Below are 13,864 nucleotides of genomic sequence, written 5' to 3'. Positions count from 1 at the left end.
GTGCAATGCTTCAGACTGTATATACTTGGAAGCATGTGATGTTCACAAGGCATCTGTGATAGTAGGGGCGGCATGAACAAATATATGCATTCCCATGTGTTCATCTATTTCCTGATTCATCTTTGGAAATTGCAAACGCTCCTGGATGTGCAAGCGTGTCCGTGCGTCCTACCTGTTCAAAATGCGGAACGGAGGGCTCCCTCCTGTGAAGCTGGAGTTGCTTGTCAATGTTGTCCTTCAGGCACTGACACACGCGGCACTTCTGGTCCGCTGAATAGGCTTCCAGGCTGAGCAGGCAGTCACACTTCTGGAGACAGACGGGGGGAGAGAGAGGAGCAAAAAAAAAAAAAAAAAGGGGGTTAAGGGGGGGAAAAAATAGCAGGCAGTTAGCTATTAGTGTCAGAGACATAAAGAGAAAACTACTGTAGGTTTCCTGTTGCTTTGACAGCAAACAAAAGGAAAAAGTTGAGATTTTAAGCCTTTTTAAAACAAGACAGAATATTTATTAAAGTATTAGTGATATTAAAAAATATTTTACAAGCTTGTTCTTGTAGCTCTATATTTCTTTACAACATTTTATAATGCCTTCACATTCAGATGTTATTCGAACTTCATTTTCTTCCGCCTTGAACACTGAAATGCTCGCTTTAGTGAAATTGAATAATGGTCCGCTTCTACTTCAAGCAGAATTTGATACGCTGACGGAACGATTGCGTAACCAGACTCTAGATGGCACTCACTGAAAGTGAACAAATCAATACGTCGCTTGGAAGTACAAGAGGAAGAACATCTGACAACCAATGCTAAACTGGTTAGGAGTCGGCAGAGCCTGCTGGTTTAGGTGCTTTTTGCACAAGAGGAGAAAAATACCTCTTTGTAATTATCACAATGTCCTCAAACTTTGACTCACTCGTGTGCAATGAAATAAATAATGTGATGTGTGCATGTTCATTTTTATTTTTATTTTGTGCACTTCTGAGATGATTAGGTTTATATTGCCTTTAAAATGTATTCATAACCCTTGAGTTTTGTTTATATTTTGCTAAATTAGAACCGCAATCATATTCATTTCATTTAATATACCAACAAAAAAGGAGAACGGGTTATGAATGAAAAGACAAAGCAACTGAAAAGTTAGTCCATATGTATTCAGCTCACTTTATCCTGATACCCCTAAATAAAATTCAGTCACCTAATGATTAGAGTCCACTTGTGTGTAATTTAATCTCAGTATAAATGATGTTCTGTCATTGCATTGAAGGTTTGGTAGTGAGCATTAGTTAATAAACAACTTAATGAAGAAATCAGGGACAAAGTTATTCCTGGACATCCACCTAATATGTCATAACATTTCACAATTCACTGTATTGTTAAACAAATTAGATTTGATTGATGAAGAGTATTATTCTTTCCCACAATACTGACAATAACAATTGCTTTAAAGATAACTGTTTTCATATATTAATTTACCCATATTAATATTGTGTTTTTGCCATTTTGTTGTCTACAGCAACTGTGTCTAATTTTTTATTTCAAACAAATGTTGGAATTTGATTACAATTTTTAATCAAGCCAATTGCAAGATCTGTAATTAATTAATCGATTCAAAAACCTGTTTTGCTTCTAAATTACTGAATAAGTAGACATGGGCTCAATAACAAGCGTGTGTGTAATTTTTATACTGGTATTTAGGTTATTCAGCAGTTTCACATGTCAACTTTACATTATGGGCTGCTAAAAACAATGCAGAGTTTCACCAGTCAAGTGTTTCATCATCATTGATCTAAAGTCCTTATAAAAATTATTTTTAGAATTCTAGGCCACCAGGAGGCCTAGAAATAGAATCAAATAGATTTTGTATGTTGTTTTAGGATGCCGCTTGTGAATCAGATTTATGGTCGTATCAGGAATGCAATACAAAAAGTTGCAGCTTGGGACTTTTATATATCAACACAGAAAAGCAATTAATTGTATTAAAATTTTCAAAATCTCCCAGGCCTATTTTAAATGTTTTTAGTTATAGTATAGGAACAATCTGTCTGCTTCCAAAAGATTGTTAATTTGCTACTTTGATGTTTGATGAATGCTTCCTGATAAATCATTGAGCCACAGCATTAGAGACCATGCTCACCATTACTCTTTTATGTTTGGTTTGTGTAATGAAAATGAAACCAATTCATCACATATTTCTTTTCATTTTGTCTCCACTGTCCTACATAACAATTCTTATCTACGTCAGTTGCTCTGTTTCAGGCAGTACCAGGGAGAAACATTCGTCCTGACATTTTTGGGCACAAGTCGGGCTATGAATAGAATTTTACCCATTTTGTTCAAGTCTTCAGAGATTGACTGAAGTCCTCTAGGCCTGTCTCGACGCTTAATGCCCTGGTCAGTAGTGAGTCATTTGGGGAGTACATTTGCCTGTTTTTCAGGCAATGAGGTCTTTTCATGCCTGGCTCTGTTTGTAACACTACAGAGTCTTTCCATGCGTCCTTTGAGTGCTGTCAAACATTAGGATACTGCTGTTGGGGGGGGCTCTGCAGTTAAATCTGTGTCATTGTTGCTGATGCAAGGAAAAGGGAAGTTAAACCCTGAAGAAGGCTGGGAGTGTATTGATCTAAAGTAGAGCATTTGGATGAAAAAAGGACAAAGGGATAGAAAGAGACATAAAGAGACAAAACTTAGAAAGAGAATCAGCTCAGATACAGAAGCAAAACCATTTATTGAACCTGACTGTTCAATTGCAGCACAAGATGATGAAATACGTGCTTTTTCAGACCAGGCAGAAATCAATGTGGATGTGCTTTGATATCCATCATTTAGACTGAATTGGAGTTTATAAGGGTACGACAAAGCCTGTGATAGTCAAACACACACAAACAAGCATCCTCTGGGTAAACTAGTTCCATGTTGCTCTGGATGAAAATCTTATATTTCCATCTAAGATTGTTTTTGTTCTCCCATACACAGAGTTGCACACTACATGTTGTGAACGGTCATAAGCGGTTCGCAAAAAGCTCCTCAAAAAGCCACGGGGTGGAGTGAAAAAAGCCCGGCTATCATGATGGAAATAATCCTGTACCCACTGCTTCCCGAAGAGCAAGACATTTTAAGGATGTTAGAATGTAGAACCACAAACCTGATGCAGCTCTTTCTTTTCCTCTACATGAATGATCATTAAAAATCATTTTATTCTTGTTTAAAAAAATATATAAACAACCAATGACACAAAATGGCTACATCCCTTAAAATTACTAGCATTAATTTGTCTCAAAGGTTTAGCTTGTTATATAAAACCCCATTGTTCTGAAGTAAACAAAACTCATCTTATGCTAACAGATCAGAAGTGCTAAAAACAGAGCAGTACTTGGAAAGGCACAGATAAACACACCAAACAAAGTTACTTTCTCTGCACAGCACCAGATTGAATTCTACAGCATAATCTGGCTCTGTGATTCAAAAGATAAAAAATATGAAGACAACAAACTTGGACAGTGATTCACAGTCTAACAACAGTCCCAGAGACACAGGAAGGCTTGCACCTCTCATCTGCCAAAGAAAGGAAATGTTTCCATAATTTAGAAATCATACTGACATAAATAAGGGTTTGCTTAAGTGACCCAAGTTGCCCTTCTTGTGCATTGCTTTGTAATGGAATGTCCTACACACACATATTAAAAACAAACATTGATCCAGATTCTTTGTAATTTAGACAACAAAATACTGTAGAGCTCGGTAGAAAACCATAAATCTGAATATTACAGCTAATATCTGCTAATGTTTCACTCACACGACACAAAGAAAAATCAAACAAAAAGGGCTAGTGTTTGAAAAACCTTTGGAAATATGATATTTTGATTCCAAACTTATAACTTATTTTCAGATTTATTAGGGATGTTTATACTGATGCAGCATCTTAGTATTAAAACAGGATGCAGTTGCTCGGCCTTGGTACCCTTTTTTGGGAGATATATAATTTGTAACTTTTAGTGGCTGAGTCAGGTCACAAATGAATCCCTCCTTAATTCAATAATAGAGTGAGTGTCTGTGTTAGAAAAGGATCGCCTAAAAAGGCACATTAGCTAAAATAGCTCGTCCGCCCCCCTATTCTGTCTCCTACATTAGTTCACCCCCGTTTATAAATCCGCCCCTCCACGAGATGCACATAAAACCTAATGAAACCAAATTCAATGAATGGCCACTGGTCTGCCATGGAGTAGCTAAAAATACAGACAGCATTTCCCCGTAATCAGATTGATTAAAGTGCTCCTTGGTTGAAGCCCTCCCCCTGAGCCATCTGGCAGATGAGTTTTCAACGTGTTCGCTGTCAACACAGCTCACCTAAACTGCCTAGGTACACGTTAGCATGGCATCAGTGGGATCTTTCTTTGCCTCACAACGCCTGGTGATAATGAGCGAGCTGAGATGTTCCGCTGCAATGTGGCAGCCATCATATGTTTGTTATCAGAGATTCAAGCAGAGTTCGACAGCTCTGGAAACATGCCAAGTGTTTTGCATTGCACTGAGATAAGAAAACTGACAGCGTTCTTGTGCCAGAACCTCACAGGGGAATCTCTGTCCTTGTTTCAGGCTCAATGCCTAATTATTTCTGCATACAAATACTAGAGAACAATTAATCTTATTCAGTTAAAGTACAAATTCCCAAAACTAAAACATTAATTTGGCAAAAAATAAAAATATCAAGGGATTAATTATTATTTTTTTTAAATATCATTAGGTCCCTAGATGCTCAAGGTTTTTTTTTCCACCTACTGCTCTGTCTAAGCCTGTTACTCACTGCATTGTGTGATTTGAAACAAATCTTTGGCATTCATCTAAACCGCTTATTATTCCGTTGTGTGCTCAAGAAAAGATAAATAAATAAAAGCAGACGGCTATTTTTTGATTTTATTTCTTTTAATTCCAGAAGAAGTCCTCTCAAATGAATCTGACCACCACCGACGTTTACAGCACTATTATTAGTAAAACCATGTTTAATATGATAACCACAACCTCTATTATGGTAATAAAATGGAGTTGAGTGAGCACACAATCCCAGCAGTTAATGATGGGTAAAAACGCAGTAGGAAATTCTAGGGGGTTTTTTTGGAAATGTCAGGAAAACAAGGCCCCCAAATGGGTTCTAGAAACACAGAATGTTAGAATGTTAAATTTTTACAAAAAGCTGCATCAGAACCATATTTATCAGAAATTATAATGAAAGTTCACACCCACCATCACTACAAACAACATCATATTCTGTTAGTCATAGTATTTTAACTGGTGGTAAGCATGGGAACATGACTCACATTTATGATGGACTATTATAACAAAAATTGTTCTAAGCTTTCGTGTCTAAACTCTTCTGTCCAACTCTCTACTCCTCTCCTCTCACTATAATCTGTTTATCCTTTAAAATGATGACTTTATGACTGCTGCATTTAATGGGTTTTATGGCTGCCACATAAGTGACAAGAGCTGAAGCAGCTGGCTAAATCTTGCAACATAATATTCCTACTAATGTCAGTGAAACTGTTTAGACCTTCCTGTCTTCCACATTGTTTCCCTCCATTATTTTTTTTTAAATTGCCACTCCCTTTATAGCCACAGTCCACCGACATGATGATTCAGATAACTGTTCCAAACTAAATTGTCTATTAAGTGCCAATTTCCTGCGATGTTTATAATTCACACATAATTATCCACCTTGACTTTACCGATCTGTAGATTTTGCAAGATGGGATACAGTGCCCTGCCAAAGTATTAATACCCTAAGATTTTATGAACCAACAAGTAGTAGAGCATGATTGGTACATAAAAGAATAAAAACCTTTTTACACATTTAATCAGGGTTTGAGCAAACATGACCAAAAGTTTGCTTTTTGGATTGTTGCAAAACAATAGTATTGACTAATCATGCTGTGGTGATAATTTTCTTCAGGAAGACCAGGTAAGCAGATAATGAACCAGGGGCAGAGGTTTTTCTTCCAGTGGGAGAATAACCCTGTATACACACTGCATACAAATACTAGAGAACAATTAGTCTCAATGGAAGGATTTCAATCAAAGCATATTCCAGTCAAAGCCCTGACCTAAATCTAATTGACAATTTGTGGAAAGATGGAAAAATTGATCTTACAAACACTCTCTTTCCAATCTGAATCATCCAACTATCTGCTGTACACCCTTGTCCCTTAGAGGGGTTGGGAGGGGTGCTGGTGCCTATCTCCAGCTAACGTTCCAGGTGAGAGGCAGGGTTCACCCTGGACAGGTTGCCAGTCTGTCGCAGGACAACACAGAGACCGACAGGACAAACAACCATGCACACACACACTCACACCTAGGGAGAATTGACCAATTAACCTAACAGTTATGTTTTTGGATTGTGGGAGGAAGCTGGAGTGCCCGGAGAGAACCCGCGTATGCACAGGAAGAACATGCAAACTCCATGCAGAAAGACCCAGGGACAGGAATCGAACCCAGGACCTTCTTGCTGTAAGGCAACAGCTCTACCAACTGTGCCATTGTGCAGCCCCAATCTGAATCATGTTGAACTAAAAATTGCCAAAACATTTCAGCTTGCAGACATGCAAAGTTGGTAAAGACCCCAAGTTCCCCAAAAGACTTGCAGCATTGATTGTCCACAAAATACTGACTCAAGGTATGCATACCACTCATGCATACCAATTTTTTAAAATATCTTTCTTAATGCATTATATATATAGGAAATGCATATATTAAATGTAAGTCATGATACCTTCCTCATGTCTTACGACAGTCTGTCTTGAAGCCCATAAAAAATCTAATTACTAGCATCCAATTTAATATCATGTTGAAATTAAACAATTATTGGCCAAAACTTTCACAGGCAAGCGAGCATTACTTTAATATTGCACACAGAAAGCAATTTCCTCCAGACTCAGTTGCTTTCCCACACTCTTTGGTCTATTTCTATCTTGTTTGCCTGGTGTGAGATCTAAAACTGACATGAATGGAGCATGTAAACTAGAGTTCTTGGCATATCGCCCTTCCTATGGCCACCAGGGAGAATGATAAGCACATGACAAGTTAAGTGATGTTTCTACTTTTTTCCTCTCAGTTTTCTCAGGCACAATTTGTTTCATCAGTTTCTGCAGTAAGAAACTGCATTGATTGTTTTTTAATAAGTATTATACTCTTCCATGAAATTAAATCTGGTCAGCTCTACATGCACAGATATAAAGATCAAACAGATAAAGATTAATCTTCTAGCTGTGTAGTCCTGAACAACATTAAGTGGTAAAATCTCCTGATGCTATGGTACTCAATAAATTAAAATACTCTGATGAGGCCTGTGTGTCAGATTAAAAGTGCCTTTGAAAATATCAACGCTTAAGCAGGTATCAAAGGTCGGATGTAATATTTAAATTCGTAAATGTTGTATTTTCATTAGCTGTAAGTGGATAATCAAGATCATTAACTTTAACAATTTCTTAAAAACATCAGTCTCTGTGTGTTTGATTTAGTAAACAGACACCAAACTAAATGTTATTTTCAATTTGCAGCACACATACTGTCATTCCATATAAATGGCAAATACATGAATAATTCTGCAATTACTTTTAGATTTTTTTCTCTCCACTTAGGTGTATAAATACTTTACATAGTTAACACCGCTTGTCCTTATCCCAGTGGAATATTGATATAAACTACTCAAAGCAGTTTTTGACGACACTTTGACCCCGTCATAGATCTTAAAGCAATAATTTTACTAAGATGACTTCTAAGTGATTAGATTTAGATATACGGCTACACACTGCTGCCACAGCATGCTGACATACTGACTGTAAAGGCCTTTATGTTGTGGCTAAGTCCGAGGGATGATGGTGCATCTTGGTTCAGTTAAAGCCATAACGGGCCATGCCTGCCCTGGTCCTGTTATAAATGGCTATTATAAAGTAGATATTTTGCTGACAAAAGCCTCTGGGAGGCTATCATTCACACCATGCCCTGACTACATGTGGCAGCTTGTATGTCATGGACCCAATGATTCAGCTAAAAGCAAAGAAAGATTCAAACAAAAGCAAAGTTGCAAAAAAAATAAAGAAAAAAGGATAAAAGATTACTGAAATGTAAATATTGGAAAACAAGCACCAAAAGTATATTTATTTCTAGAAATAACAGAAGTAACAGCCAGCATGACTTCTAACATAACTGGACCTATGAATACACAATTTCAATTCAATTCAAACAAAAAGAAAACTTTTAAAAAGATTTCTGAAGATGCAATAAAAAATGTAAAATTTGGTGACAAATAAATTGGGACACCTGAACAATTTTTCCTTTTGTCGAGTTGACTTTGGCTCAGAGGTGGAAGCAAAGCAGAACAAGTCACTGAGATATTATACTGTCTGTCTGAAAAACAGTGTATTACAATATCCTTGGAGTTTTACAGATTGCATGCAAGCCGTCACACAGTGATTTCACCTATTTTGGCACAGCAGCTGCTTATCTAATCTCCACTCAATCATTATATCTGAATACCACAAGTGGACAGAGGATGATTAGTATTTCTAAGCCAAAAACATCTTACTGAATATGAGTTACATGACAGCTTCATGAGACAAAGAAAATTTGATTTGCAGTGTAAATGTAAGTAGACTTGATGTGGGCTGAGTAAATTGGTATAATGGTACTGATGGTCTTTAGTAAGTGAAGATTATTCATAATTTTGTTGTCGTTAGTGAGGGCTGGATTGGAGCAGCTGGATACTAATGGAGACTTCTCGGAAATTGCAGAAAATGACAGATTGCACCATTACTTGAATTCTCAATTTTCACAAGCAGAATAAATATATTGTCATCCACTAATAGACGCCCTGTGAATTTCAGAAAAATCCTTATCATTCAAATTATGTAAAGTCCATTAAACTATTAAAACACATAGAGCGGCATCTTAGGAAAACCCAAAATCTCATCTTATACAACCAAAATGAAAAAGCTTTATTTTCACCAATTTCACCTTAAGGTTATTTATAAATCTAGATTAACACAAATTAATATATTTCTCTCTTAGCTAAATTTGTTTCATACATTTAAGGTACACAGGTAGAACAGAAACGTTTCTGCCTTTAAGCCATTTTAACTGTATTCTGTGACTTACATCTCCACTGTCAGAGAGCAGGTGCCGCTGCAGAGAGCTTGCTTCCCTGACGAACCGTCTCTTAGGCCCAACTCGGTCAGCCAAGTTTCCCATGATCACTCTGCGATGACCCAGATGGACTTCACTAGTCAATAATTCTCCTACGCTGTCTCCTTTCCCTATATGCTTTTCCGTTTACCTTCACAAGTCTCCCTTTCTTTCACTCTCCATGCGTCACTGACACACTTACAGACACCTAACAGACACTGGACTTTCCGGACACATAATTGCACCTCCCGCCCCTCAAATACACGCACACACAGAGTTCTTCTGTTCTTCGTAAATCTGGGTTAGATCAGTGCCGTTCTGAGCAAGTGCTAAAATAGGATGACCTCCAGCTATGGAGGAGAAGGACAGGAGTAGACAAAGGAAAGGAGAGTCGACTCAGAAGCAGTCAGTAAAACAGAGCTTATGAGGAGAGGGTGGGAGCTGTTTATACCTTTAGGACAAGTTATTTCTTATTTTTGAAGAACACAGGTGTGGTAAAAGAAAAAGTATTAAAATAATTAGTGCAGGCATGCAGTCATGTTTCTATCAACATGTGAAGAAGAGAAAAATTTTAGTTTTTAAACATCTTTGATACTTTTGACTGATGCAGCTATTTGAATTGGATTCAGTAGACTCAACAGATGTGAATATGTAGTACGGAAAATTCAGATGTGTAGAATATAAACAACTCCAGAATTATGAAGTAAAAATTCTCTGAATTAGACATTAAATTCATCCATTTATTAATATGATATGCAAGTTTTCTTACTTTCCGTTTTTGCTTTTCTGTGTTTTCAGCAAACCAGGCAACGGCAGCAGTAGGTGTAAAATGTATCCTGTTCATTTGTGTAGGAATAACTTGGACTTAAAGATTCAGACACTGATCCAAACCACATATAGTCCAAGATCTCTTTCTCTGTATTGTTGGCATCCCTGAGCAACACAGAAAAAAATATTGCACCCACTCAATATGTAATCAGAAAGTGAATTCTTGCCTACTAATAAAAATCTGCATTGATCTGCATCAATTTATTTATTAATTTCATATTTTAATTATTTGTTATTTTTGTTATTTTTCAAAGATTTTGAAAATTAAATATGCTACATTTGAACCAACACATTATCAGGTATTTTAAGTGAAGACGGTAGGTGGACCCAGTTTCCACCATGGCTGTTTTTTGTTTCTGTTATACTAGTAACAGAATTAGTAACAAGACTTCTATTAACAGAAGAGTCTTTCTTATAGTGCTTAATGAAAAATCAAGTAATAAGAAGTATGTGTCACATACAGCTTTCTTACTTGCTGCTTTTGGTGGAGTGCACACATCTGTGATCTTTGCACAGACAAGCCACAAAGAGCAATGTAATTAGAGACCATCACTTTACGCACATTTCTCATTTGAGTAAACACAAACACCCACATGCTGTCAGATGCAGCAAAGATGACATGGAGGGTTGCTTTGTGTGTTTACCTTCATCTGTGATCAGAAGTGCTCAACAGTACAGTCTTTCATTTTTGCCTCTTCTATTCGGGAATTTACTTGTGCATTTCTTCAAACACACAAAGAAATTTAACAAAAAAAAGGGCAAATGTGAGCAAGTTCTTATATCCCTTGAACATTTTTGTCCTGTTACACTCCCAAACCACAGTGTATTTGTTCTAGGATTTTATCCAACAGAGCACCACAAAGTAGTGTGTAATTTTGAAGTGGAAAGAAAAGGATGTATTATTTTCAAAACTTCTTACAACCAAAAAATGTAATGTGCATTTGGATTCAGTCTTCTTTATGTTGATATGTCTAACTAAAGTTAATTGCAACCAGATGCCTTCAGAGTTCACAGAAGAAGAAAACAGGAGTTCAGCCGTTTGTAATTGATTGCACCATGATAAATTGTGAAAAAGCTCAAGAGGTATGAATGCTTTTAAAAGGCACTGCACACCACACTACCTGAATAATAAAAGAGATGAAAGAGTGCCTTTATAGATTATTTGATAAATTCCTTCCTTAAACAACGTGATACAAATACAGTAGTTCAAATGGTAAATGTTAAATAGTAATGATACACTAAATCATTGCAGCAGTACTTCCAACAGTGGCTGTGAGCAATAAGAGTATGAGTTGCGTGCTATTTACTGTGACTACTGTTTACTCCCTGAGGTATGAAATAAACTGCTGACGGCTGTGTCAACGATAACAGATGACTTCGGATTTTATGTGTGTGTTTGTGTGTGATTCTGTTGGTGGCATCTCCCAGGAACGCAGGACAGATAAATCTAAAATAGGACAAAGAAAGTTGCTGCCACTTCTCCGTCTGTCTGTCTTTCTGTCTGACATCTGTCATACAGCACGCTGCATTAGTTTGCCATGATGGGGGGTTGGAGGAGTGCTGGTGAGGTTTCCTCAGCTCACTGTTTTGCAGGAACATCAAGAGGTTTTGTCAAACGTATAGTGTCAAACTCTGTCACATTGCTGTTACCATGATCTAAAAATATAGGTTTGACTTTTTATTGCAGTTTCCACAGGATATATAAAGGAACAAACAACTCCAATGTGCAAGCCAAAGACAAAATCTACAAACAGAAGCAGTACAAGAGTAAAATGTAATTCTGAAACTGTTTTCACTCCTCAACCCAAGAGCTGATGCAACCACTCTTAGAGACTTACTCATACTCAAAGAGTTTCTCACTTCCATTTCTATTTATATATGTCACCTAATTGGATAGCCTGCATAATATTGGAAACTTTTTCTTCTTCATTTTTCCGCCTAAGGGACCGATAGCAGACCGACGTGCTCATTCTGTCTGGAAGTTCAGGGAGGGGGAAAAAGGCTCCTTTAAAAGATTCATAAGCTCCTAATGAGGTTGTACAGCACATTTCAAATGATAAAATAGTGTGACAATGTGTGTTTGTGTCCATGGTAAATGAAGTTTGGGGTTAGTGAAAATCTGCTCTGTGAGAGAAGTAACCAGAAGGCAAGACACCTGACAGCTTATAGTCTTTCAATGTGACTTTTTAATAATTTTTTTATTATTTGTTTATGGACAAGTTTCTTTGTTTCCTCACATTTTTGGTCTTATTTTGGGGCTAAAGCTTTGAAGATTTTTAAGCCACTTAAAGCTGTGGCCACACTGTTTGTATCTTCCCATGTAAAACTACATCTTAAAAGAGTAAACATGAAGAAAATGGCACATTTTGAGAAATTCAACTCCTTCAAACATCTATGAAGTGTTTAATGTAGTTAGATTTTTTTGTATAGTGAATGTGTATTGGGATAGAGTGTCTGGATGGATGGACGGACGAACAGACAGATGGACGGACGGATGGAATGACCTAGTTTTGTAAATTGTTATGTACATATTTTTATAGACCTTTTGCACATTTTGTCACAACATGACAACATGAGACAATGATTGCACACCACTACTTTGAAAATGGAAGAAATCCAGATACTTGAGCAAGATATAAAGCAGATCTAACAAAATGCCCATCAGTTCAGGACTTTAACGCAGTCCTGTAGTTTTTATATGGCATTAAATCTGAAAACAACTTAACCACTCAAGAGTCATTTTCTCCTTTCTCTTTCATCTCAGAAGGCCAGCATGAGAGCTCTAACAGCAGATGGGAGAAAATCTGGTTATTTTCATAACAACTTTAATCATCTGAACAGCTTAACAAATCCCAGTATAAACAAACAGATTAATCACATTTGCATATATGTTAAATTGTGCTACATTTCTGGATTTTTGCTTTTTCAAATCTTATTTGCTTGACTGAAAACAGTCACCTGAACATATGGGCTTATTTCACTATTGCAGTTGTGGAATAAATGTGAAAAATCTTTGTTGCACGTTTGTAAGAAGAAGCTCTGTGAAAGACAGAGAAGACATTTTCATTAGTGCTTTCTGCTAATCCTCAAAGTCTTCCCTGTAATGTGATTTTGACCACAGTCTATTGCCCCTCTGGCTCACAGACAAAACAGGCTGTTAACATTAAATCCCGCATTTTTCTCTTCTTCTTTTGTTTCAGAAAACACAAGTAATCCTTCTCTTACCTCGGTCATGTGAATCAGGTAGAATCTCATCCCATCAGTATAATCTGTAAAACAACATAGGAATAAGGTTATGTTACATGTTCTTAAGGAATGTATTTCCTTAACAGCCAGCTTTCCTCCGGTTCCCTTTTCACACACTTTCCTCCATCTTGTACATAAAGCAGCACTGTTGATTTTCAATTCTGACAAAATAGTTTTATTGATGGAAAGCTTTTACTGTGGGTCAGCCATATAGGCATCCTTCCATAATTCACAGAAGAAGCGCTGTGGGAGACAGGCCTGTGGCTCTGGAGGTAAGATAAATGGTTTTAATCGAGTGACCATCCACACTTAGACCCACAATATGCAGCGGTGATGTTTACTTCTGTGCACATATAAGAGTACTTATCCATAATTTACATCACGTTAAACACAGAAACAAATACAAAAACATAAAAACAAGTGGAATATTTTATTCACACTTCATGGTAATTTTTTTCAATACCTGCCTAATCTGTTCTAGTTTTTCACTGTCCCTACAAACAAACAATTTAATCACAGTCAAATTCATACTTTAATAGATATAAAGAATACAAAAATACAGAATGTGAATGCTAACTAAGTGCACACAGGCTTAATTTGATCTGTCTTAGTTTAATTTTTA

At 36.8% G+C, this 13,864-nt stretch overlaps 1 protein-coding gene across 5 annotated transcripts in view; it reads right to left on the bottom strand.

Moving 5' to 3' along the window:
- The window catches only part of rgs3a (regulator of G protein signaling 3a), a 130,866-nt gene that overhangs the window by 60,350 nt on the left and 56,652 nt on the right, over nt 1-13,864 (bottom strand). For 4 of the 5 annotated variants that reach the window (XM_028026172.1, XM_028026162.1, XM_028026161.1 and 1 more), the window contains 2 exons: nt 13,222-13,265; nt 173-307 (listed from right to left, as the gene is read on the bottom strand). In XM_028026172.1, coding sequence (XP_027881973.1) covers nt 173-307; nt 13,222-13,265 — 179 coding nt within the window. Of the gene's footprint in view, nt 1-172; nt 308-9,141; nt 9,260-13,221; nt 13,266-13,864 lie in introns of those variants that run through there. The other variant, XM_028026165.1, reaches the window with a different exon arrangement.

Source organism: Xiphophorus couchianus, chromosome 8 (assembly GCF_001444195.1).
Source record: "Xiphophorus couchianus chromosome 8, X_couchianus-1.0, whole genome shotgun sequence".
In the NCBI taxonomy this organism is placed as follows: Eukaryota; Metazoa; Chordata; class Actinopteri; order Cyprinodontiformes; family Poeciliidae; genus Xiphophorus; species Xiphophorus couchianus.
The sequence above is the reverse complement of the archived record's forward strand: the minus strand, read 5'-3'. Positions and strand labels throughout refer to the sequence as shown.